Source organism: Camelina sativa, chromosome 11 (assembly GCF_030686135.1).
Source record: "Camelina sativa cultivar CO46 ecotype springtype chromosome 11, ASM3068613v1".
NCBI lineage: Eukaryota > Viridiplantae > Streptophyta > Magnoliopsida > Brassicales > Brassicaceae > Camelina > Camelina sativa.
The window spans coordinates 8,060,347-8,085,008 of NC_141890.1; the positions used below are offsets into that span (position 1 = coordinate 8,060,347).

Sequence of the window (24,662 nt, forward strand, 5' to 3'; positions counted from 1 at the left end):
TTACGAGTTCGTAGACGCCTAGACGAACCGTTCTAGACACGAGGTATGGACCCTCCCATCGAGCGCCGAGTTTACCGGCGTTTACTTCCTTGGTGTTCTCGAAAACTTCTCGCAGAACTAGATCGCCTTCGTTGAAACGCCGCTGACGAACAGTCTTATTATAGTATCGAGCCGCTGCATCTTGGTAGATCAGCATCTTGTCGTTAGTTCGGGATTATCGACCATCATAGTATGACGCAGTGTCGGGACTCCTGGTTCGGCCGGGGCAAGTGCTTCGAGACCATATGCGAGAGAGAAGGGGGACTGTCCCGTGCTTCGCCGCGGGATTGTGTGATATGACCATAGTACACCGTCCAAGTGGTCTGGCCATGCTCCCTTCCTTCGACCGAGTCGTTTCTTGAGTCCATCGACGATTGACTTATTCGTGACTTCAGCTTGACCATTACCTTGCGGGTACCGAAGAGTCAAAGTGCTGAGACAGATTTGCCACTTCGTCACGAAGCGTCTGGTGATCATCGAGGTGAATTGGGTGCCGTTGTCGGTGACAATCTCGTATGGAAGTCCGTGGCGACATATGATGTTCTTCCATATGAAGTTGGTCACGTCTAAGGATTGGATCCTCGTGAAAGATTCTGCCTCCACCCACTTGGTGAAGTAATCGGTCAACACCAGGACATACTTCATGGATTTGGACGCCGGCAAAGGTCCTATGGCATCCATGGCCCAGCGCATAAAAGGATATGGAGCTGTCACGGTATTTAGCATTGGTCCATGGCGCTGACAAGCTTCGCATTTGGCCGTGAAAGTTTCGCAATCGGCCATCATGGTAGGTTAATAGTGTCCATCCTTTTTGATTTTAAGAGCGAGTGGACGTCCGCCAGAATGGTTGCCACCCTCGCCTTCATGCACCTCCATCATGATGTGTTCGGCTTCGTCCCGAGTAACACAGGTAAGAAATACTCCTGACGCACTTCGGCGAAACAGTTCACCGTCCAAAAGGATGTACATGGCACTTCGAGCCTTCAGTCGTCGAGCTGCCCATCGGTCTGTCGGGAAGATACCTTCGGAGATGTAAAGTTTGATCTCAAGTTGCCAATCCTCCGGAGGTTTAGCGATGTCCGTCGTATCTTCTATTGGCTTGTCGACTTCTATCGGGATTGAGTCGTCGTTGATGACGGCGATCTGGCTGTCTGGATCAATTCTGGGAGCATCGATGCATTCAATTGGAATGGTACGTCGTAACTTGGGGTCGGAGCGGTTTGCCAGAGCTGCGAGGGCGTCGGCTGATGCATTCTCGTTCCATGAGACCTTCGTCAGAGAGAAAGATGCAAATTCTCCGGATAACGTGCGGACCAACTGTCGATATGCTCCCATTCGCTTGTTTTTGGCGTCGAATTCTCTGCTCAATTGGCTGACTACTAGTTGGGAGTCACAGAAGACCTGAAGGTGTTTGACTCCAAGTCCCCGGGTAAACCGGAGTCCCGCGAGAACGGCCTTGTGGGGGATCGGAGGATGAGTCCCACCCCGGATCCTTGATTCGTTGACGAACCGTCGACGAACATTGTCCATTGCTCCACCGCGAGGGTGGGGTCTTCGAGCTCGGGCGATAGTTCGGTGATGAAGTCAGCCAGAGCTTGCGACTTCAGACTTGGGCGAGAACGGTATTCGATATCGTACTCGCTGAGTTCGACTGCCCACTTCGCCATGCGTCCGGATTGGAGAGGACTATGGAGGATGGTTCGGAGTGGTTGGTCAGTAAGCACGACGATAAAGTGCGACAGAAAATAGGGTCGCAGTTTCCGTGCTGCGATGATCACTGCAAGGGCCAGTGTTTCCAGCGTGGGGTATCGTGATTCCGCGTCGTTTAGTGCTTTGCTTGTATAGAAGATGGGCTTTTGGTCTCCGCGATCGTCTCGGACTAACACCCCGCTGACTGCCGAACTTGAAACCGAGGCTTAGAGATACAACGTCTCGCCGTCCTCCGGTTTGACTAACACTGGATGGCAAGTCAGATACTCCTTTAGCTGACGAAAGGCGACCTCGCATTCCTCGTCCCAATGAAAAGGGGAGGCACTTGTCTGTTGATCGGGCGATGAAACGATTCAGAGCGGCGATCCGGCCAGTCAGGCGTTGTACTTCTCGCTTGTTGGTCGGTGACGGTAGTCCCAGTATGGCTTCAATCTGTTTATGATTCGCCTCTATTCCCCGTTCAGTGACGATGTACCCCAAGAATTCTAAGGAAGTTACTCCGAACGTACACTTCGTTGGGTTTAATTTCATCTGGAATTGATCCAAGATGTTAAAACACTCTTCCAGATGTTAGACGTGCTGCTCTGCGATCAAAGACTTGACCAGCATATCGTCTATATAGACCTCCATAGTTTTGCCGAGCAGATCTGCGAACATCATGTTTACCAATCGCTGGTACGTTGCTCCGGCGTTTTTCAATCCAAACGGCATCACTTTGTAGCAGTAGGTCCCCCTATCTGTGATGAATGCCGTTTTCTCGCGGTCGGCCGGACTCATGGCGATCTGGTTGTACCCTGAGAATGCATCCATAAATGAAAGCAATTGGTTACCGGCCGTAGCTTCGACAAGAGGATCTATGTGCGGCAGAGGGAAGCTGTCCTTAGGACATGCTTTGTTGAGATCGGTGAAGTCCACGCAGACTCTCCACTTGCCGTTTTTCTTTTTGACCACCACCGGGTTAGCCAACCAATCAGGGTACTGGACTTCCATTATTTGATCTGCCTTGAGTAGTCGTTCGACTTCGTCTTGGACCGCCTTGGCTCGATCCGGGCCCAAACGCCTACGTTTCTGTGGGATCGATGTTGAGCTTATGGCACATGACTTCGGGGCTTATCCCGACCATGTCTTTTGTTGACCAGGCGAATGTGGAAGCTCGAGATTCCAGAAAAGTCATCAGCTTTGTCTTTATGTGTTTGTCGAGTTCGGACCCGATGCCGACAGTTCGCGAGGGGTCGGAGGGGTCTATATTCGCCTGTATGATTCGACACTCCGGAGACTTGAGGCGATCCCGCTCCGGCTTGTGGGGACCGGTAAGATGGTCCCCGCTCTGTAATTGCTATGCGTTCTCCGCCTTCCTCTGCTTCTTTTCGATAACAGAGCACATTCGGGGTACCCTTTGGTCGCCATAAAGTGTGCAAATTCCTGTGGTGGTCGGGAATTTGAGGCAGAGGTGATAGGTCGATGGTACGGCCTGCATCGAATATATCCACGGTACCCCCAAAATGGCGTTGTAGATCGGAGGTGCATCAATGACTGCGAACTTAGTCTTCCGGGTCGCTCCGCCAGCTCGTACTTGTAGCTTTACGTCGCCCATTGACATCTTAGCGACCCCATCATAGCCCGTCAGCGTTTGAGTTTCGGGTTTCAGTTGGTCTGGTGTGACGCCCATTTTTTCTAACATTTGCCAGCAAAGTACGTTGACGGTGCTCCCGGTGTCAATCAGGACTCGTTCGACGTCGAAGTCACCCATTGAGACTTCGATAACCAAAAAGTCCAAATGGGGATGTTGGATTCCTCTGGCGTCCTCCGAAGTGAATGATATCGGGTCCGAACCGAGTGAAGGTTCGCTCAGAGCTGTTCGAAGGGCGCAAACTTGTCGTGCCCTTTTCTTCAATGCGCGGACGGAGTCTGCGCAGTCCTCCGGTGGGCCAAGTATCATGGTTATTCGTCCTCGGGGAGGATAATTGGCTCGCTCCGGGTTTTGCCCCCTATGCCGCTTGGGAGGGCCAGGCAGTTCGTCTGCTTGGAGCACCTCTTCTTGGTGGATCACGAGTGCTTGGTTGGCCGGCTGTTGGACTGCGTTGGGTGGTCCGTTGTAGCCTCGTCTGCCACCTGCACCGCGGCCTCCGTTAGATCGTCCGCCACGCCATCCCCCACGGCGATCTCTGCCTCCGCGAACGCTTTTTGGTAGAAAGACAGCTTCGACTTTGCTAGAGAGATACTTCCCGTACAAGTAATTCTTCAGGTGGACGCACTCATGTGTAGAGTGACCGGTGATCATGTGAAAGTCGTAGTAGAGTTCCTTCGGGTCAGACGGCTGCTTGTCTTGTTCGTCCGCCTCGGAGACTGCGTGGATGACGCCTTTTTCGATCCTGAGGTTCGTGGTGCTTGCGGGGTTCGTGATAATCGACCCGGTTTTTAGCCTTGGGGGGATGCGACGATTGTTCGTCGTTAGTTTTTGCGGCTTTTTGAGCCTCCTCTTCCTCATCGAGCGCGAATCTGGAAGCTCGATGCAGTGCGTCGTCAAAGTCCTTGGGTTCCCGGATGTTGAGGTCCTTTCGTAATGGTGATCCAGGGATCAGGCCCTTTCTGAAGGCTGCCATTGCAGCGTCCTCCGGGACGTTGACCTTTGTCAGCTTCTCCTTGAATCTGTTCAAGAAGCTGGCGATGGGTTCTCCTCGTTCCTAGGCCATCTTCCAGAGATCCGAACTTGTCACGCCTCGTTCAATGAGGATTCGGTAATTCTTGAGGAAAGCCTTGGACAATTGGTCGAAGTTGTCGATTGAGTTCGGCTCGAGCCTTGTGAACCATACCAAGGCAGGGCCGGAAAGGCTATCGACGAATAGCTGACAGCAATCGGCGTCCCTTTGTTCGTCGATGAATCGTGCTTTTGACATGGTCGCCATGAAGGATGTCATGAACTGGACCGGATTTTTGTCTCCCTGGTAGATAGGAAGCTTCAGCTTGACATTCGGTACGGCAGCCCGCGTTATCCGTTGAGTGAAGGGTGACTGCCGAGTCACCTCGACAATTCTATCAATCTCCGGAGCTGTGCTGATAGCCCGATGGAGGAGTGTGTTCATGCCGCTAATCTGCGACTTGATTTCTTCGAGTTCGAAGCAAGGTCCGGAGTTCACGAGGCGGGCGACCGGGGCGGCCGAGCTCTCGTGTATCCGCGAGTTCGGATTCGTCGGTCGAATACTCGATGTGGTGTGAGGGGGAGGATTCCTCCGCTCGAATTGTGCGTTCGAAAAGTCGAGACGACGAGTGAGATCGCCTAAGTTGAGTGTTGGCGATTGTCCGGGAGAGACTTGCGATGGGGTTGTCTGGGTTACCACGGCGTCGACTCTGCGGTTGGTATCGGAGATCATCTGGTAGATCTCTTTCGTCATGGAGCTGAACAAGATTTTGAAGTCCTCCATGGAAACGACCTGCGGGTTCTGGACCGCTGGCGTGGCATGAACAGGGAGGTTCCCGTTCTGTGCGCCGAGCTGCTGCTCCATGAAGCGCGCATCCCCCTCGTTGAGGGGTTGTTCATCGGTGAGCTCCGTGTCGCGGTTGACTGGTTCTTCTTGAGTCCGCCCTGCTTCCTGGCTGGTCTCCCCTTCGGATCTGATCCCGACTGGGAGTTCGGCGGAGGTTTCGGCCGGGTTTGTCGTTGCGTTGACGCGGTGACGAGAGTACACGGCGATGGCCGGCCTGGTCGAAACGCCACCTTGTGTTGCGACGCTATCCTGAGTGGATGCGACGCCTGTGAGATCGGGCATGCTGGAGGTTGTGCGGTTTGCTTCGGGAATTTCGTTGATGATGGAAGACATTATTGCAGGGCTTTTTAGGGAGATTTTCTTAGAGAGTAACTTTTCTAGAGACGATTTGCGTCCCCACAGAGGCGCCAATTGTAGAAACTAGGTTTCCACAATGAATTTGTTTTAGGGGGGGAAACAAATTCAATAGAGTTATCTCTCTAGAAAGTAGATCTAAGCCTTGGAATTAAAAGTAAAGAAGTAGAACTCAAAAGAATTAGGGTTTATTGCTAAGAACAAGAGGAGAACTCGATTATTGTATTCGATTCTGGATGCCTTACAATGGAGAAGTCTCCCCTTATTTATATATGTTCTTAGATTGCACAATATATTAACTTTCCTTATCGGACGAAGTGAGATATGGAAAACTGCCTTATTGCTTGAGTCGGCCGCCGTGCCGAAGTAGAGGTCGGTTTCTTCTTCTTCAAGGCTACGCTTTGGCCCAACTGACTTCTTGTTGACCTAATCAAGCTCTTAACCGGTTTCCCGGTTAACTAATCAATTAGTATTTCTGGTTTAGCTCGGTATATCGGGGGTGCTGAATCCTGCACCATCCCATGCAAAAGTGTCAAGTTTGTTGATGACAGCCGAAAACAAAAGTTAACAATTAATTCATCCTTTGAAATAGAGCGAACGCTTGCAATCCCACTCGTTCGATCAAAGTCGTCTCTTTCTCTTTTGACTTAACTCAGCTTAACCGGCCTTTAATTTAACATTACTCGGGTTGGCCTTGAACCCAAAATTATAGACTTCACCTAATATACCATATACTCCATAAGCATTTGAATATGGAGCGGTATCATACATTCTGACATACTACAGTGAAGCTCGTGTCAACAAATAACTTGATTTCATAATTCATATATATGATGTTGATTAAAAACACAAAACAAAATGAAGTGAAACTATGAACATAAATTTTGGAAAGAGAAAATAATATTGAAAGTTTGAACTGTGAGTTTTGAATCCGAGCTGTTTACATTAAGAAGAAGAAGTTGAAGATCATTTATTTACCAAGCTAATATAGAAAGCCAGAGAAATAAGTGTGCAGGGCATATGTGGTAATTTTACATGAATATTGACCATGACCTTTATCTAACCATCAACATGGCGAAGGTTTCAGATAAAAGTAAAAACAAAAATTTAAGTTTATAAAGAAAATAATATAGTGCAAACCAAGCTGTGGGATACATACGATGCCTTATTATTAGATGATTAACTCGTCAATTAGTGACCGTATGGGTTAGAGGCATTATTGACTTATTATGATATAAGTTTATGATTGTGTATTAGTATAACTAAGTTTCCTTTAGCATAGTTTTCTATTACACTTGTAAAGACTATAAACCCTCTTTGTATAGTTTTTGGTTCATTAATGAAAAATATATCTTTTAAGTTAAAGTTAATATGGTATCAGAGCAAATTCAATTTCTCATTCTCTTTTCCGTGTAACAAACTTTTTCAAACTCCACTGATAACGACTCTGAGCTTCTCTTTCGATCTTATCTTTGATTCGAGCTTCTCTTCTTCAGTTGAGCTTCGTTTCGCCTCTCTATTTGTTTCTAATCGATCTTTCGAAGCTCCGATTTAGCTATTCTTGGTCTTTTGTTTTCGATGAGTACCTCAAATCTTCAGATTCTCTCATCCTTTGTTGTGAATCTTGTTGCGATCGTGTTGGTTCTATGTTCCTCTTCGATTACCCAAGTTCTTCTGGGATTGATCGTCTTTCTCTTGTTTGATTAAGCTTGGGTTGTTGCCTTCTATCGCAAAATCTTGTTTTCAGATCTGAATCATGGTTACTCCGGTTACAAATTCAGTACCGATGAATATGACGGATCAGTATGAGAATCCGTTCTTCTTGCATAGCTCAGATCATGCAAGGATGAGCATCGTATCCGATCGTCTCACATCTGGATCTGATTTCTATTCTTGGCGAAGGTCAGTTCGAGTAGCTCTTAATGTTAGGAATAAACTTGGATTCATAGATGGAACGATCAAGAAACCGTCTGATGATCATCGTGATTTTGGTTCTTCGTCGCGTTGCAATGACATTGTATCCACCTGGATAATTAATTTGGTTGATAAGAAAATTGGAGCAAGCTTGTTGTTCATCTCTACCGCAGAGGGTATTTGGAAGAATCTGATGTCACGTTTCAAACAAGATAATGCTCTGAGGGCTTTTGAGATAGAACAGAAGTTAAATTCTAGTCAGCAAGGATCATTGGATGTTACCTCTTATTATACTCTCTTGGTCACCTTACGGTAACAATAGGTTTTATATTTACGTGCTTTTTCATCTAATAATTTTTGTTCACAGTTTAGAAACAAAAAAAATATTGGCTACTTGAAAATAGTTGTTAAGAAAAATAAAATAAAAAGACAGTTGAAGAGAGGAAATTAAATCTTTTGGTGGTTGGTGTAAATTAATGACTAAAATAACCTTAAAAGTTAATCAGGTCATGATCATGTCGATCAAGGAGTATATATTTGGCCTGACGATGTAATTAGCATTAGAGACAACTTGTAAAATAATAAAAGATGAGTAGAGAGAAGCGGTGAATTCTTCTGGGACACAATGCAAAGTCACGTATCATTACGCTGGAGCTCGTCCGATTGCTTTGGGCAATTTTTTTGATGCACCTGAAACGTGTTAATAATAATGATATGATCAGATGGTTTTGGCCACAAAAATGCGCAAATGTGATTATCAAAAGGTATAATTAAACAAGAAAAACTTATACCATCTTCAACATCCTTGAGCTGATAGTAGTGAGGAGCTATCTCAACCAACCATTTTGGGTTTAGCTCAGTTACCTTCATTTTAAAATTTAGCAAAAAATTAGCATATGCAAAGAAAAGTGAGATCTTTCAAATTTCCAAGACGACGCAAATTTACCTGTCGCATATATTCCTTAGAGGTAAGGACAAGCTCATGGTATACAACCCACCTTGGTAGAACCTAAAAGAAGGAACCCGATAAGAATCTATCAATAATTCACAATTAAGTAGGTTTTGTGGACTTACTTGAGATAAGCCTGAGCTGGGATATATATGCACTGTCAAGGGATGCTTTGCAGTTCGGTATGATCCATTCTTCTCTAGCTTAGCAGTATGTGGGAAAAAACCTGTTAAGATGAAAAACGACTTATTAGCAAACAAATTAGGTTTTAACTAAAACAAAGTTGAGTAAAGATGGTAACAAATTCACCTGCTACGATGGACTTCCTTACTAGATCCAAGTTGTTGATGTTAGTGCTGACTTTTATTTCTACTCTCTCGAGAAGTCCCTCTAATTGGTCACGAATGTCTCTGGCTCGTTTCATGCTCCGGACCTTTTCAAATATAACTCAAACCATGTCAAATGAATTTACATGACCACAAGGTCCACAACGCTGTTTTAAAAGACTAGACAATGGGTGCTGGATGGTAAGAAAATATACCTGAATGTAGTTCTCGTAACACCACTGAGTCGAGTAGTTTGTTTCCTTCCACGAACTATATACCTATGGAAATCAAAGAGAATATATAGTAAACAGAGTTTACAAGAAAATCAATGTGAGAGATATACAAGTACAGACCTTTAGCAAAGCAATGTGATCTCCCACGTTTCCCGTGTGGAAATTCATCCTTGCATTGTCCGCATGAACTTGCTTGTCCTTGGGACGATAGAAGATAGAACTTCCCACAGACAACATAGCAGCAATAGAGATTATCTCATCAGAGCACATGTACTTCTCCGAAGCAACAATCATTTTGGACAACATAGGATCAAGGGGAAACTCAGCCATCTTTCTCCCAACTTTGGTCAGTTCACCTGATTTATTTAGGGCACCCAGAGCAAATAGTAGTTCCAAAGCCTTAACAAGAGCTTCAGCAGGTGGAGGGTCCATGAAGTCAAAGTTCAACAGATCATCAATTCCAAGACTCTTCAAACCAAGTACCACACTAGCAAGATTCGTCCTTTGTATCTCTGGCACCGTATTGTCCTCCATATCATTCTGGAAATTGAAAGCTGTGTACAACCGAAAACACTTCCCTGGACCTGTTCTTCCAGCTCGGCCAGTTCGTTGCGTCGCCGAAGCCTTGGATATTGGAGTTACAAGCAAAGACTCCATACCATTTCTCGGGTTATAAGATTTGATCTTACAAAACCCTGGATCAACGACATACTTGATACCATCAATGGTAAGTGATGTTTCAGAGATATTTGTTGCTAGAACTACCTTACGAGCCCCTTCAGGTGTCGGTTCAAAAACCTTTGCTTGGATTTCGCTTGGAAGGTTCGCATAGATGGGGCATATTATGAGTTCCCGGATCTTTGTACCGAAACCTCTTATCTTGTTTTTCAACGTCTCTTCTACATTTTCAATTTCCTCTTGCCCGGGAAGGAAGACTAAAATATCTCCAAGTGGTTCATTTACATGTATCTGAAGAATAGTCACTAGTGCTGCATCCATATAATCAGCTTCAGGTGCAGTTACAAAGCTAATGTCAACCGGAAATCTTCTTCCTGGGAAGATAAAGATTGGAGCAGCGTCAAAATAATTAGAAAATTTCTCTGCATCCATTGTTGCACTGGATATCAATAACTTCAGCTCTGGTCGAAGCCGTGCCATATCCTGTTACGTGAAGAAATAATGCAATCATGATATAAGAAACAATCTGATACCACATAAGTAACAGTCTAACAGAGAAAATTTTTCACTTGCCTTGACTAATCCAAATAGTATGTCGGTTGACAGAGTTCTTTCATGCGCTTCATCGACAATAATGACGCTGGAAAGAATGGTAAACAGTTAGAAACGATGCATTATTTTATGTCCAATAATGTTTAAGTTTAGTAATGAATGTTTGTACCTATAACTCGCCAAATCCGGTTCTCCAAGTAGTTCACGCAAGAGCATTCCATCAGTCATATACTTCAGGACCGTTTTCTCTGAAGTACAATCCTCAAATCGAACAGAATATCCCACCTGTGAGCACAAACAAAGTTGTAACCTTGTAGACAATAATAGACGTAATCCAAAGTTGTAACCAACGGAAGATATCTGAAAATCAAAAGAAAAGTCAGCATACCTCGTGACCAAGTTTGACACCCATCTCATGAGCAACACGAGCAGCTACACTCATAGCTGCAATTCTCCGAGGCTGCGTACAACCAACCTGCAAAAAGATTATTCTGCGTTGCTTAATAAAGGGAAACTACTATGCTAATTAACAGTTCTATATGTTTCAAGCTATTCAACTCTAAAGGTCGTACATAAATTTTATATTTGCATCTAACCAAATACACCTCTAATATATTCGCATCTGATCAAACAGAAAACTTTTAGATAGAATTCATAAGCAGCTAAGATTGTTCACAACTAGCTAACAGCTCTCAAAGAAAGAAGATAGCACATACTAATTTCTACATGAATCCTACAATAAAGTTCAGTGTTAATGTGATCAATAGTATAGATGTATTTACATATATGGAAAATAATTCAGCTAAAATTGTAGGTTGTACCTTCCCATGCTTCGTGTAACCAGCTTCATGAAGATACTGTGGTATTTGTGTAGTCTTTCCTGAACCAGTATCCCCCACAATGACAAGAACCTGATAAGACAATGAGAGAAATGGAACTCAATTGTATGAAACAGACAAAAGTACAAACTGATCATTAGGAACATATAGTGATTTCATTGTGAAGAGTAGGAACAGTAGAATATGAGATGACTTTTGATTGGGGAGTTCTCTTATAATAATATTTTCTCCGCTAATATTGAACATTCAATTGCTATGTCAAATAAAACTGTAGTACATGAGTAATGGACTTTTCTTCATGCGATGATTTAGAAGAAATCCAATTTCCTGCAAAAGTTTAAACTAAGCAACCCAACAAAAAGGAAATGGTACAAAAGCAAGAATCACCTGATGATCTTCAATAGCCTTAAGCAGTTGATCACGATAAGAATAAATTGGCAGATTTTTTCTCTCCTCCTGATTCAGACAGATAAATGCAAATATATATACATTCATTTCTAGGAAAAACTTGTTCATAACATGCAAAGTCAGAAAATTAAATTGATTAAAGAGAATTAAGGGGAGGAACACACACAAAAAGAAAAAGCTTAGCACCTGAAGTATCTCAAAAGCTGATTTTCCAGAAAAAGTTTGACCCGCTATTGGGAGCATCTCGTTTTCATACTGCATAAGAAAAAGTAAAAAATTGAGACACAGCTCGGCATATGATAGAAACATAAGTTTGGATGAATATCATGAGCAATACATTTTCACCAGCCAACACAGATGCCTTTATGAAGTCTACGTGATCCTCGAATACAAACCTATTGGAGGAAAGGAGAAAAAATTATATGAACCCTGTAAAATGGTCCCCTAGATCCTCGGTGAAAGCTAAAAAGGACAACTAGTTAAACAAGGCAAATATTGAAGTAAATTCAAAAGTAGTTGAACACAATCAAGGAACATTTCCGCAACAAATCTTACTGATAATCATCAGAGGCTTCCTTGTTCTTTGCACCAAAATTTAATGTTGCTTTTCCTGCATTACCATGTCATTTCAATCATGTTCAAATCTAAGAGTGTCATTAACATTCGCAGGCACTGAAAACAATATTACTGGATGATAGAATTGTAAGTATAAAGTTACCAATTTGATGATCCTCCCAAGCTTCTTGCTCGGCAAAGGGGTTCATTTTTTAGCTGATTCCATGTCCCTTGTCAAATAAAGTATTCAAGAACATTTTAGGGGGAAAATACGAGTGATCTCACAATTTTAATTAGCTTAGAACGTGCTAGATTTCTAGCAATGCAGTTTTTGTCAACTCACTTGTATCGATGTGCAGCAACAGAAAATCTCTTCTCCTGATTAACGCCTCCATCTTGATCATAAGCATCTGGCATTATATACTGAACTCCACAACAGTTGGAAAAATAGAGACAAGTGTTAGATGCATAAAAATGATCCAAATAAAGAAGAAAACTAAATCCATCTGGCGCATGTAATGCACTACAAGTAATAAGAAAAAAATTGTGTCAAGAACAAGAAAGTATCCTTGAAGATGTATAATTACCTCATCAGCATTATCGTCTTCATGCGTTCTTTTGATCACAAGATCGTAGAGCTCTTTCTTGTATCTGTCAGCATTTCAAATCCGACCAAGATCAATTAGAAGGTAACAAAGGCATAACATTTATATCTTCTTTTACTACTTATTTAGATGGATGTCAAGCACCGTGGTGCAAGAAAGATATGGCGATTACCTATATTGGTCAGTTTCTATTTCAGTGAGCTTTTCACCTCCAAAAAGATATTGCTCATCTGCTATCTCATCCCTACGCAGAACCAGTGGAAATTAAGAAATAAATCTTATTTGAAACAACAGTTTCTGAGGAGACAAAAAGAACAGGAAAGCCATGTACTTTAGTTCTTCCAGTTTTTGCTGTTCTCTTTTCTTCAAATACTCTTGTCTTGACGCTTTTCTGAATCAAACCAAACAAAAATACTTAAATAAATTAGTCTCCAACTACATCATTTTAGACAATAGGAGCACAGCCAGTAATTGTTAACAAGGAGGGGGGGATTGACATTGTTAAGAATAGTTAACTGCAAATTAAAATTATAACAAGAATTTCAACGGATGGAACATAGTTGACAGCCAGAGACCATGACAATAACATAGAAACTATTGCTATATGTATGACATCTCTATCTAAAGAAGAAATCACCCAAGCACAAAAAGCATGGTAAACTTCATCAACATGAACATCAGGAGTACCTTAACGTCGCAATGTCATTTCTTTCCAAAGCATTGGCTCTTCGAACAGCCTCTTCTGTTATGCAGTGAATTTTTTTTGAAACAAAACCATAAGATTGAAGACAATACTATGTAACAAGATATATTAACAAGTGTTCATACATGAGCTATAACAGGCTGTACCTTTCTCCTTTTTCGATATGCTGTGGTCCGATAACTGCATAAATAAAAGAAAGGTAACACGGTATCATACTCACTAAACACTCAGCATAGAACAAGACGAAATGTAATGCTATTTGCCTCTTTCATATTAGCCCATTAAGCCAAGTTAGATTTGTCCTTAACCAGCTTACTATAAACCAATACTTAATGGCCACAAAACCTAGCAGATGGTTAGCTCTGTCAAGCTGGGAGATGAAGAACTCCTTCCATGTGACTTTTGTAAAGCATTCATGATAGAATTGTATAACAACAAATTTAGTAACAGAATACCTTTCGTGTCCGTTTAGTATCACGTTCTCTGATATGTTGTTCCAGTTGCTCTCTCTCCCTCCGGTCTTGTAATCTATCATCTTCTGACTGTGGAAAATATAAATGGCCAAAGAGAATAGAAAAACAATCAGATATAATGATGCACTGGTGTTACACACAGAGAAATAGGAAAAAGCCTCATTGGATTCTAAGCCTTGCCCAACACTATACGAGCCATCGGACATACCTCTGAGCCTTCCTCTTGGGATACCTTTCCCATAACACGCCTGTCGTCTTCTACAACATCCATCTGCGCATTGTCATTACAGTGAGGAAAATATTTTGTCAGAAGAGATGCCTAGCTTTATCTATCCCGATAGATAGAAGGGGAAAGAGGTGGATGAGGAGAGAACACTATGCCTTGTCATCTTCATCTTCTGGTTTCGAAATATGTTTTCTGAAAATTTTATTAGCTCTGTCAGGCTTTCTAGATTCAGAAGATTTTTTCTCCACAGAGACTTCATCAAAATCTGCATGCAAAGGCATAAAAGTTTTTTGCTTTTTCGCCAGCCTTGCTGCCTCTGTTTCTTCTTGCTGGTAGATCTGACACAGAGATGATAAAATAAAAATAAGAGCTATTGCATATATCACTAGCTCTACTACAGCCACAGACACTAAGCTCTACATCCCCTGACACTATTGCATACTGAACAAAGAAAGAAAAAAAGAGAAAAAGAGATCTTCTTAACATATCATCAAACAACTCACATTCACACAAGCAGCTTGACGGGAAACCCTCGCAAAAATGTCTTGTGCAAAGTCAAGAGCATCACCGGATGAAAACCCGTAATTAACCAACTCAGGCACCATATCAGAAGCTGATCTTGAACTTTTAGCTGCAATTCGAAAACCCCAATTGTCAAAAATCCAAAAAAGGTGCTTCTTAAGGTCTAATAATAATCAACAATGAAAACTGCAACTTTACTTACCCATAGCAATGAGGTATTCAATGACAGCAGGTTGCGAATAGCCTAGCACCACCATCAGCTTGTCCGAAACCCAGGACTTTAAATTATCTCCCGCCATTCTCTTTGCCTTGTGACGACGATACCACTAAAATTTAATTAATAAATTAAGCGTAAATGTCGAGTGGGAGAATAATAAGTAAACACTGCGCTAGTTATTAGTATTAAATTATTATTACAGCGCTACCATTGACTATCAAAGCAGAAAAGCCAAAAGAAAATAGTAGAACAATTGTTTTTGAGTGTGACCACAGCAAATTAAGTGTAGTTTTCTGAAACTAAACTTACAGATGGAGAGAGGAGAATAGACTTGTTCGAATTAGATTCAGTCTTGTCTGGAGAATTATATCTTGTCGGAAGATTATCTTATCTCCTGTCCTGTGTGACCTAAGACGAAATCCCCCGTCGTCGGAAGAAGATCTATTGAGTGAGTTTTCCTTATTTTGTTAAATAGACGAAAAAAACAAAAAAACAAAAAAAGTAAAAAATCGAAAGACACGTGGTAAATTAGGGATGGCCCATAGGCCCATTAAAACTGGTCATATGAAAGACTTTTTAGCCGCAAAAAGAGTCCTCTCATCAAATTCTTCTTACACAGATCTCCTCCAACTGTTACGAGGGTTACGTACGGACTCATCCACCATGAAGCTCTCTTTCTCTATCCCTTCCAAACCCAAATCCAAATCCGGATCCGGATCCGGATCTAGAGTTAGGTTGAATTCCGACAAGAAGGACGGCGTCGATGAAGGAAATCTCAAGGAGTTCGTCACTGAATTCGATCCCTCCGAAACCCTAACCCACGCCAAACCGAAATACGTAATACCTCCCATTGAGGACCGGAGGAGACCCTACAAGAACATCGATCTCCCGCTTCAGTCCGGTTCCGCTTCTGGTCTCCAATTCGAGTCCGAGGTGGTGGTTCCCTCTGTCTCCAATAACAACACTTCGTACGGTTTAAATCTGCGTCAGAGAGCCGAGTCTTCGAAGACAGAGCCTGTGGAGCAGTTGTTACTGAAAAGCATGAGGAAAGATTTGGCATCACTCCCTGATGCTCCTGAACTAGAGGACTTTGAGAGTTTTCCTGTGGATGGCTTTGGAGAAGCGTTACTTGCTGGCTATGGTTGGAAACCAGGTCAGGGAATAGGTCTTAATGCTAAAGAGGATGTTAAGATTGTTGAATACAAGAAGTGGTCTGGTAATGAAGGCTTTGGCTTCACTCTGGATTATCCCAAGGTTAAGGATACCACCACCAAGGCTAAAGCCAAAGAAATTGGTAAATCAGACAAATCTCATGCTGCAAAAGAGGTGAGAACTATTACCGGTAGAGAAACACTTGGTTCTGGAAGCCAGGAGGAAGTGAAAGTAGGTATCATCAATGTGGATAGATATAGAGTAGTGGTGAGTAAACGCAATAGAGAAGCAGAGAGAGAGAGTAGGGCTGAAGTTAGAGCCTGTAAGAAGAACTATAGAGGAGGTCAAACTAGAGAGAAGGCCTCATGGCTTACAAGTCATATAAGGGTGAGAATAGTGAGCAAGGATTTGAAATGTGGGAGGTTGTATCTTAGAAAGGGAGTGGTGAACGATGTTGTTGGGCAGACAACTTGTGATATCACTATGGATGAGACGCAGGAGTTGGTTCAAGGGATCGACCAGAAGTTGCTAGAGACCGCATTGCCTAGGCGAGGAGGGCGGGTGTTGGTTCTGTTGGGTAGACATAAGGGTAGTTTTGGGAGTCTTGTTGAGAAAGATTTGGATAAGGAAACAGGTGTAGTTTGCGATGCTGATAGCCATGAGATGCTTAATGTTAAACTTGAACAAGTCGCCGAGTACATGGGTGATCCAGCTGATATTGGGTACTAACTACTGAGCCACATTTAACTTCCAAATCATGTGTCAATACTACATTGTTATCATTCAATTGGCTCTCTCTGTGTAGAGAAGACACATTTTAGCTTGTTGCCTATATATATATAAATATTATGCAAGTTCAAGTTGAGTAGACTTTTGATTCTGCTAAGTTACAAAAGAGCAGACTTTTAAGTTTTTATTATATTTGATCAACTATGTATTTCTCTTTATTGTGGCACGAGAGCTATATTGGATAAGTAGTTAATCATTTCATATGTGTAATGTGTGTATACTCATGATTTTCCTGATGAAAACAGCAAGCAGTAAGATGCAGAGGTATTAGTTGAGCTAGCTAGCTACATTTCCCCCTTAAATGAATTCATTGGTCCAAATTTGAGGTGTAATTTACAGGTCAAATAGTAGTATATCTACTAAGGAACACCGTTTGGTATGATTCCAATTCTGCTTTTTAGTCTACTGTAAATAGGTTAGGAAAAGCTATGTCGAAGAGGAAACAATATAATGAAGCGAGGAAAAACGCAATACATAATTTATAACAAAATGTTATGGGTCTAATGGGAACACCAAGACCTATATAGATCATAGTTTCAATCTCTATAACGTTTTTAACATCGATCAGGTTGACATCAATCGTCAGCCAATTGTTAGTAGGAACCTCGGCACTACCACGAGATAAGTGATGAATCAGGATATAAGTTAAGAGACAAGTGAGTAGAGGAAACACAAGGACATCACTAGTTTAGTTCCCAACCAATGTTCATTCTACTGATCAAAACTGACTAGGACGTTGATTTCACTTTATAAATGGGTAAAATCCGCAATGGAGATTACTTTGATACATATTTCCTACTCCTGCGGTTGAATGTTCATTAGGCTTATCGTAGATTTGACGACTTTCCATAACAACGATATATTGGATTTCAAATGTGAAGACAAAAAAAAAAAAAAACGAAGGTGGGAAATATTAATGGGTAAAGCACTTTAAGTGGACGATGAGTTAAGGGTAATAATAGGTAATGTACTGGAAAAAAAGACTGTCTTTCAATATAATGTGATTTTTCTTGAGAAATTGGGTGTTATAACCCAAACACCCATTCCTAATTAGCAGAATACATATAGAACATTTTATAATGATGAAGTCAATTACACTTATATATATATATTACAACCACAGTCTCAATATTCTCTTACATAGCTTATATTTCGGACATTTTGATATTCTGTGTATGCATGGAACGTTGAAGGATATGCTCTTCTCTTACAGTAATTTATTTATTTTGCTGACATATCTCTCAGACTCTCAGTTAAAATATTTGAATTCGGATTCGGAAAAAGAGTGAAGAAAGTGAGGACGAGGAAAGAATGGTTGGGGACGAATTTTAACCGTTTAATAAGGAATCTGCATGGTTGGATGGAACCACTCCCTTTGACTGAAGAAGAACCACAGAGACTCCCATAAAGTAAAAGCTTCATTTGCTATTTACTTACTTTTTTATTCAACAATCCAATCATTTAATTTGTCTTTGATTAAGTGAGACCACAATGAAAGGTGGAAATAAGAATCAACATTCAAATGGGGTTTCATAAGTCAATCATTTTCAAACGCTTTTACATTTCGACCATACATTTTATGTTTCTCCTTTCATAGGTTATAGTATATATTTGTTATATTTTACCTTTTTGCAATTTTATATATATATATACATTATGTGAATTGATACTCTAGGCTTATTACAAGCTGAATATTACTTTTGGACAAACTAAGTTCCCTTTTTATCTCATAATTTATTTGTAATTTTTATTTTTAAAGTACATTAACTATAAATTATTGACAACAATACCTAGGAACTAATTTTATTGATATAAAATGATGTCTTTGCAGACAACACACCACCCGAACAGTTTGGTCTAGAGTAAACAAAAAAGTTTATAGATCTGTAAATGTTAGAGATAACAATGTTGGTAAATAGTTTGGTATAGAGTAGATAAAAGTTAGATTTGTGTAAGATCCAAGTTTTAGCAATGGCTGTGTTTGTAGTCAAGGAAAAAAATTATTAATTAATATGAGGAATGGTCATGCTGTCAAACTTCTATATATGTAACTCGTTGCATTTGCTTAATTGCTTTTACATTTTTGTATGTTCGTTGGGATTGAATAAATATGTATATCTTAGAGGGTCTCCAACTAATATGTACTTTGTTCTCAAAGGTTCACCGAAACTATCGATACGGAATGACTGGAATAATAGGACAAAAGCAGTGAGTGGAGAAAATGGAACTATGAAAGAGACGGACCAAACAAAACAGAGTTAAAAGATATAATAATTCTCAATTTTTTTTGACTAATTAAATTACTTGCATGGTGTATTTTTTTGGTCATTCATTTGTGATCTTGACGAGATATCAAGTTTGTTAGTTTTTTTTTTTTTTTTTGCAATAATATTATTGTTATCATCAGCATACAAACAAGAACTAGCTTGAAACCATTCATGTTCATGCTGTCATGCAAATACTTGTAATTTGACCAAGTATTTGTGTCTATCACAATCAATTGACTATCAGTCATCGCTATTGCATACTATCATGTTCACACCATAACGAGTAGAAAGATGAATTTCGCACAAATGCATTATCAGTTTAGTTTTTTTTTTTTTTTTTGGATGATTATATAGTAGTATATATATAGTATTGCTTTAAGCCTTTAGGTACTTTAATTCTATATAAAAGATAATTAAATAATTGATGGTAGTATGATATAACCCTTGTGATAGCATCCAGCCATCCACACTTTAATTTTCACGAATTGAATATGGTTTTGGACACCGATCTGTCACCGATTTTATTGTTTGCCAATGAACATAAAATGTAAAAGCAATGCTTTAATCATCGATAATTAATATATTGAAACGCTGGCTAGACAATTTTGTGACATCTGGCTAATAAGTACTAGTAACTAAATGCTTAAGAACTTTTATCATATAAGTACGTATTATATAAATGAGATGATTTAGCTTTGATTGAATTATCGTTTGATGTGTTGATGTTACATAATACCAAGTATAGCAATAGTTAAGAATAAGAACGTTTACAAGAAACATGTTAATCTTCGGCATATTTAGCAATAGTGACATGGTCCATGTGGCCTCGATCAGTTCATTTGGTACAATCGGGACCGTCAAGATACTATATCACGCCACATGATATTCGAATTAGTTTCTATTTACTTAAGAATATATGTCTAGGAATGATGGTAAAGGACAATGAAAGTAAATCGTGACTAGCTCATTTTGACCACCTTCGCACTTTATACTTTACATTAATACACGTAAAAATCTGACGGCGATTATGAAGCATCTCCATAACTCCTGAAAAGTAGTAATGAATTGGTGCTTCCTTAAGAAAATAAAAATTAGTATGAATCATGTTAATTACAGTTATCCTACAGATTGAGCTTACAAATTCAAAATTTAACATGCGACCTTTCATTTTAAAAAATCTCATCTCTATCAAGTTTATTTTAGTTTTAAGTAATGTTTTATAATTTTTGTTCTATAAAATTATATCAATGATCTACGTACGTACAGAAAATTCAATTAGTTTGGTCATGTTAAACGGTGTATTTTATTACGGTAACAATAAGTGGAATTTATTACGGTAACAATAAGTGGAACTATACGTATATTGTGGTAGTATCCATAAAACTGAATTACAACCTAAGTAGTGTATATATCATATGATTAATTCCATTAATATCAGCTCAACTAGTTGGATGTTACTAAATTTTGTTTCATAACTAAATTATGATAAACAGATAAAAGCATGGATTGTTTTAATAATTAGTTGAAGATTGTTGTTGGATACGATAATAATTGTGTAGATAATTAGATTAGCATGAAAAGGTAGTCAAGTGGAACATCAAAGAAGCATGATGGTGAATCTTACCCTATGCGGTTTACACACGGCGACAGTCGCGTCTAAGATGAAACGCACTATTCTTTGTTTTATAACATTTATATTGTTTTGCTTTCTTCTCGAACCGTTTATATACATTATCACACGGACAAGATATTATCTGTTGCTATGAAATCTAATAAAATAAAATTAGTTACGGACCTAATTTTGGCTGCCTAATCATGAAGTTCAAGAGTGCTCAGAGACAACATAAAATATGTCACACGTGGCGGACACCTAAACGTTTCATTTTTTTACTGGTACGATGAACACAAAAAGGAGAGGAACATGCATGGTTTAGTAATTTTATCGGTTCCACCTCCATGGAAATATGTAATGTAACGATTCGGGATGGAGATGGAATGGAATTACGAACTTTTGCAGTCCATATTTTGAAAATGATCAGATACATTTTTGTTTATAATTTTAATATTACTTCTATAATTTCTTGTCTTAATTAGATATCATTTACAGTAGAAACGTTAAAAATGGTCCTCTTGTAACTAATTAAACAAACCATGATGGAGTGTTTGTCGCAATTTTTTACCATGCAAAGTTTGGAATAGTTCACATAACGTAGGTATAGTTTGAGTCCTGACACAGTGACGAAAGATAACCATCAGATTTAAATATTATATGTTTGAATGGTTAGCTAAGAAAGCTATCAGCCGATCAATGGTTTATTTTATTGGTCATGCTAAAGGAACAAATTACCAACAAGTTTAAAGCCTATATTAAAAGCTCATTTATTTATATTAATTTGGTTTAAAGGAAAAAGAAAGGTCACTTAAATGACTTACGATAATAATATAAACCAAGGTTTGGCATAAAAGTTTGACACAAATACTATACACGCCAAGAGTGCATACCACATAAAATTATCAAATATTTTCCATTTTAAAATACCATAGAAATATCTGAGACCATCAATATGCGATGTTCTTCTCTCTCTAATACCACGAAACGACGACGTCCCCACCATATAAACTTGGAACCCTTACACATGTTACCCTCTCGCTATATATAGTGTGCCATTGGCCTCGCTAGTTAATTCATATCGAAGAAAACTCAAATAGAGAGGCATCAAGAGTAGAAGATTTATCTATTTCCCATTCTCTTGTTTCCTTATTAGTCTTCTTCGATACTCAGAAAGATACTTGAAGAGCTCGCTCATTCACGAAATAACTACAATGGCTCTAACTCACAACGTATTGGCAGTTACATTTGGAATCATGGGTAAGTATCATCAAGCATTCATAAACAAACATCAAAGTTATACTACTATTATATATCCTATAACTATTATTAGTAAGTGCATATAAAATTTAACTGTACTATCTTTGAAATATGTATTTTTGCAGGCAACATCATATCATTCATTGTTTTCTTGGCACCAGTGTAAGCATCATCTATCTCAAACACTCTTTGTTTCTTTCTTTCTTTTTCTTTTCTCATAATAATAAAAAATGTTTTGGATATTACTATTTTCAGGCCAACTTTTGTAAGAATCTGCAAGAAAAAATCGATTGAAGGTTTTGAATCACTTCCCTATGTGTCAGCGCTCTTTAGCGCGATGCTATGGATTTACTACGCTATGCAAAAAGATGGAGCAGGCTTTCTTCTCATCACCATAAACGCTGTGGGGTGCTTCATCGAAACCATCTACATCATCCTCTTCATCACTTATGCTAACAAGAAAGCTAGAGTACGTTTTAAACCTTACCATTTCTTTTCGTCTATTAAAAACATGCACTTGTATATATTACAAAAAAAAAGAAGGTTTAGGTGTTTCGCTGATGATGATATATATATATATCAACAACGACTTTGCAGATATCAACTTTGACGGTTCTTGGGCTCTTGAATTTCTTGGGTTTTGCTGCTATTATTCTTGTTTGCGAGCTCTTAACCAAAGGATCAAACCGTGAGAAAGTCCTTGGAGGGATTTGCGTCGGCTTTTCCGTTTGTGTTTTCGCAGCTCCTTTGAGCATCATGGTACGTACAAACTTATGTGACATGTATAATAATAATAATACACACGCAAACATAGAAATATTTGTCTATGATCTAAAAGAGTCATACTAATGAAGAAAATAATAAACTCTAAATTTTATGTACAAAATAATATACGTAGCTTCTTTGTCTTACCTTTTCTGGTGATAGCATCTCTTTATGTTTTACGTATATTATAGTATAGTTTTAACTTATGAAAATAAATGATGATGCAGAGAGTGGTGATACGAACAAAGAGTGTGGAGTTTATGCCTTTCTCCCTATCATTGTTTCTTACACTCAGCGCCATTACGTGGCTCTTCTACGGTCTTGCTATCAAAGACTTCTACGTCGCAGTGAGTCTCTCTTTTTTTTCCTTTTCTATTTTAAAAGTTGAATCTTCTTTTCCTAAGCATATGAAACTGGACAGCGCAAACATAGTATCATATATTATTATGGTTGGTTCATGTTTAAGGGAAAAAGAGTTTTTTCTCCACCACCTTTTTGTCTTTTTGCCCAAATTCCGTCTATTTAAAGACCGCTCATAATTTGATTTGAGCCGTACGCTACTTTTGCTTTATGCTTACAATCATATATTATATGATGGCGTTAAAGAAACCGAGAGTACAATTACATAATTTTTTTTTGGTTTGTCGGCGAGTAATGGGGGATTACTGTTCCCCTCCAAAAACAAAATGGTTAGTGCCTTAGTGGATTATTACTGATGATGTGATTACCTTTTGTTATTGAAGCTTCCAAATATATTGGGTGCGTTTCTCGGAGCAGTTCAAATGATTCTTTACGTCATATTCAAGTACTACAAAACCCCATCAGTGGTTGTTGATGAGACAGAGAAGCCCAAAACGGTGTCGGCGGATCATTCCATCAACATGGTCAAGCTTTCATCCACTCCGGCTTCTGGTGAGCTTACGGTTCAGCCGCAGGCTAATCCTGACGTGAGCCATCCTGTTCAAACTCATGCTGGTGACTTAGAGGATCAGATGGACAATAAAATGTCAAACTAAATCAAGATTTTAGTTTTCTACTACGAATTAGTGATTTTAATTATGTTGTACTGTTGAGTCTGGTTTCCCAAACTTGTCTTTTTTTTTTTTTTTTTTTTCTCATCATTTTGTTTCGAAAATATCTCGGAATTGTACTATCCTTTAAACATTTTATGCACGTCTATTAGAATTTTGTGAAATAGTTTTGATGCTCTGTTTCTCGTTAATTACTTAAACTTTAGTAGTTCGGTAGATTTAAAAGGAAATGAAAACTGAAGTAATGATTCTAATGAAATAACATGATCACTCACAAATCTCATGTTTAAAAGGGAAAAAAAATTGGTGGATTAGAATACATTAACCTCAATCCTCAACGTTGAAACTTGAAAACCAAAAAAACATTAACCTCTCAACATTAGACTACAATTAAACAGGCGTGGACTAAGGGGGTGTTATTCAACCTTGTATTTTAATGGAGTTTGGTGTATTTCAAAATCTAGCGTTATTCAATTAGGTATTTTAAAAAATACAATAAAATCTGCTGTTATTGAATTAAACATTTGTTAGATGATTTTAAAGCACTTGTAAAATCACTGTTATTCTATTTCCAATGGATTTTGTTTCACTTCAGATTTTAATGTATTTTACATCCAAAACATGAACAAACACAATCCTAACAATTTTTGAAGTATTTCATCTCTCTCTACTTCTCATGAGTATCTCTCCCGATAAAATCGATAACATTGGTGATTTTGTCGTCGTCTTCGTCTTCATCATTCTCGTTGTCGTCTTGTCGGCTCGTCATCGTCGTCATTGTCGTCGTCGACTTGCTTCACGGAGATTATTTCGCTGGCCTCTAGTTTCACTTACCAGGGCTTTACACTTTTCCTCCTCCGTTATACTCTCCAGGCCTCTGTCTACTTTATTTGGAAGGAAAGAAATAGACGCCGGCATGGTGAGCTCCCTAACTCAGCTTGACCGTACGGTCAGACATCGTATTTTATCCCTAAGCCAAGCTGGATCAACGAAACTGGATG

General features: G+C 39.7%; 6 protein-coding genes and 1 long non-coding RNA gene across 8 annotated transcripts; 3 read left to right on the forward strand and 4 right to left on the reverse strand.

Annotated features, from left to right (window-relative positions):
- Window positions 1-831: 831 nt before the first annotated feature.
- LOC147933743 (uncharacterized) lies at window positions 832-1,374 on the reverse strand. Its single transcript, XM_087472306.1, has one exon. The coding sequence runs from the start codon at window positions 1,372-1,374 to the stop codon at window positions 832-834; it is 543 nt and encodes a 180-aa protein (XP_087328432.1).
- A 5,970-nt stretch (window positions 1,375-7,344) lies between these two features.
- LOC147933744 (uncharacterized) lies at window positions 7,345-7,818 on the forward strand. Its single transcript, XM_087472307.1, has one exon. It carries the CDS (start codon window positions 7,345-7,347, stop codon window positions 7,816-7,818), a length of 474 nt encoding a protein of 157 aa, XP_087328433.1.
- Window positions 7,819-7,940: 122 nt separating this feature from the next.
- LOC104722474 (pre-mRNA-splicing factor ATP-dependent RNA helicase DEAH1-like) lies at window positions 7,941-15,242 on the reverse strand. The gene is made up of 28 exons (XM_087470867.1): window positions 15,098-15,242; window positions 14,774-14,897; window positions 14,553-14,680; window positions 14,205-14,387; window positions 14,032-14,094; window positions 13,806-13,892; window positions 13,497-13,530; window positions 13,335-13,389; window positions 12,979-13,038; window positions 12,820-12,891; window positions 12,630-12,693; window positions 12,386-12,465; window positions 12,206-12,272; window positions 12,043-12,097; window positions 11,825-11,882; window positions 11,674-11,742; window positions 11,467-11,535; window positions 11,062-11,151; window positions 10,629-10,715; window positions 10,410-10,525; window positions 10,262-10,328; window positions 9,131-10,171; window positions 8,993-9,055; window positions 8,761-8,884; window positions 8,577-8,677; window positions 8,449-8,511; window positions 8,294-8,366; window positions 7,941-8,192 (listed from the first exon to the last, which is right to left on the reverse strand). The coding sequence occupies exons 13-28, from the start codon at window positions 12,249-12,251 to the stop codon at window positions 8,146-8,148; spliced, it is 2,169 nt and encodes a 722-aa protein (XP_087326993.1). The 5' UTR covers window positions 12,252-12,272; window positions 12,386-12,465; window positions 12,630-12,693; window positions 12,820-12,891; window positions 12,979-13,038; window positions 13,335-13,389; window positions 13,497-13,530; window positions 13,806-13,892; window positions 14,032-14,094; window positions 14,205-14,387; window positions 14,553-14,680; window positions 14,774-14,897; window positions 15,098-15,242; the 3' UTR covers window positions 7,941-8,145.
- On the reverse strand, window positions 12,382-14,870 carry LOC147933745 (pre-mRNA-splicing factor ATP-dependent RNA helicase DEAH1-like). Its single transcript, XM_087472308.1, has 12 exons — window positions 14,774-14,870; window positions 14,553-14,680; window positions 14,458-14,490; window positions 14,205-14,387; window positions 14,032-14,094; window positions 13,806-13,892; window positions 13,497-13,530; window positions 13,335-13,389; window positions 12,979-13,038; window positions 12,820-12,891; window positions 12,630-12,693; window positions 12,382-12,465 (listed from the first exon to the last, which is right to left on the reverse strand). Exons 1-12 carry the CDS (start codon window positions 14,868-14,870, stop codon window positions 12,382-12,384), a joined length of 960 nt encoding a protein of 319 aa, XP_087328434.1.
- Window positions 15,243-15,372: 130 nt separating the features above from the next.
- On the forward strand, window positions 15,373-16,925 carry LOC104722475 (protein MOS2). The gene has a single exon (XM_010440639.3). It carries the CDS (start codon window positions 15,452-15,454, stop codon window positions 16,667-16,669), a length of 1,218 nt encoding a protein of 405 aa, XP_010438941.2. The 5' UTR covers window positions 15,373-15,451; the 3' UTR covers window positions 16,670-16,925.
- Window positions 16,926-19,681: 2,756 nt separating this feature from the next.
- Window positions 19,682-20,695, reverse strand: LOC147933746 (uncharacterized). Of its 2 annotated transcripts, none has more exons than XR_015570566.1 (2): window positions 20,621-20,695; window positions 19,682-20,043 (listed from the first exon to the last, which is right to left on the reverse strand). It is a non-coding gene; the product is annotated as an uncharacterized LOC147933746 (long non-coding RNA). The 2 variants fall into 2 exon arrangements; XR_015570565.1 differs by having other exon boundaries at window positions 19,682-20,071.
- Window positions 20,696-21,557: 862 nt separating this feature from the next.
- LOC104722476 (bidirectional sugar transporter SWEET14-like) lies at window positions 21,558-23,825 on the forward strand. The gene is made up of 6 exons (XM_010440640.3): window positions 21,558-21,865; window positions 21,991-22,027; window positions 22,121-22,334; window positions 22,463-22,624; window positions 22,858-22,977; window positions 23,374-23,825. Exons 1-6 carry the CDS (start codon window positions 21,820-21,822, stop codon window positions 23,644-23,646), a joined length of 852 nt encoding a protein of 283 aa, XP_010438942.2. The 5' UTR covers window positions 21,558-21,819; the 3' UTR covers window positions 23,647-23,825.
- Window positions 23,826-24,662: the final 837 nt, after the last annotated feature.

Bases quoted from the DNA above. Each gene is read 5' to 3' on its own strand.
- LOC147933743 (XM_087472306.1), bottom strand. From the start codon at position 1,374: ATGGGAGCATATCGACAGTTGGTCCGCACGTTATCCGGAGAATTTGCA.
- LOC147933744 (XM_087472307.1), top strand. From the start codon at position 7,345: ATGGTTACTCCGGTTACAAATTCAGTACCGATGAATATGACGGATCAG.
- LOC104722474 (XM_087470867.1), bottom strand. From the start codon at position 12,251: ATGAACCCCTTTGCCGAGCAAGAAGCTTGGGAGGATCATCAAATTG. The intron at 8,678-8,760 runs GTGAATTTGTTA...TCATCTTAACAG, and splicing joins AAGGAAGTCCATCGTAGCAG to GTTTTTTCCCACATACTGCT. The intron at 8,512-8,576 runs GTAAGTCCACAA...TCCTTCTTTTAG, and splicing joins CCAGCTCAGGCTTATCTCAA to GTTCTACCAAGGTGGGTTGT.
- LOC147933745 (XM_087472308.1), bottom strand. From the start codon at position 14,870: ATGGCGGGAGATAATTTAAAGTCCTGGGTTTCGGACAAGCTGATGGTG. The intron at 13,531-13,805 runs GTATTCTGTTAC...TTATTTATGCAG, and splicing joins ATACTAAACGGACACGAAAG to TTATCGGACCACAGCATATC. The intron at 12,466-12,629 runs GTAATTATACAT...TGTGGAGTTCAG, and splicing joins AAGACGATAATGCTGATGAG to TATATAATGCCAGATGCTTA.
- LOC104722475 (XM_010440639.3), top strand. From the start codon at position 15,452: ATGAAGCTCTCTTTCTCTATCCCTTCCAAACCCAAATCCAAATCCGGA.
- LOC104722476 (XM_010440640.3), top strand. From the start codon at position 21,820: ATGGCTCTAACTCACAACGTATTGGCAGTTACATTTGGAATCATGG. The intron at 22,335-22,462 runs GTACGTTTTAAA...ACGACTTTGCAG, and splicing joins ATGCTAACAAGAAAGCTAGA to ATATCAACTTTGACGGTTCT. The intron at 22,978-23,373 runs GTGAGTCTCTCT...TTGTTATTGAAG, and splicing joins TCAAAGACTTCTACGTCGCA to CTTCCAAATATATTGGGTGC.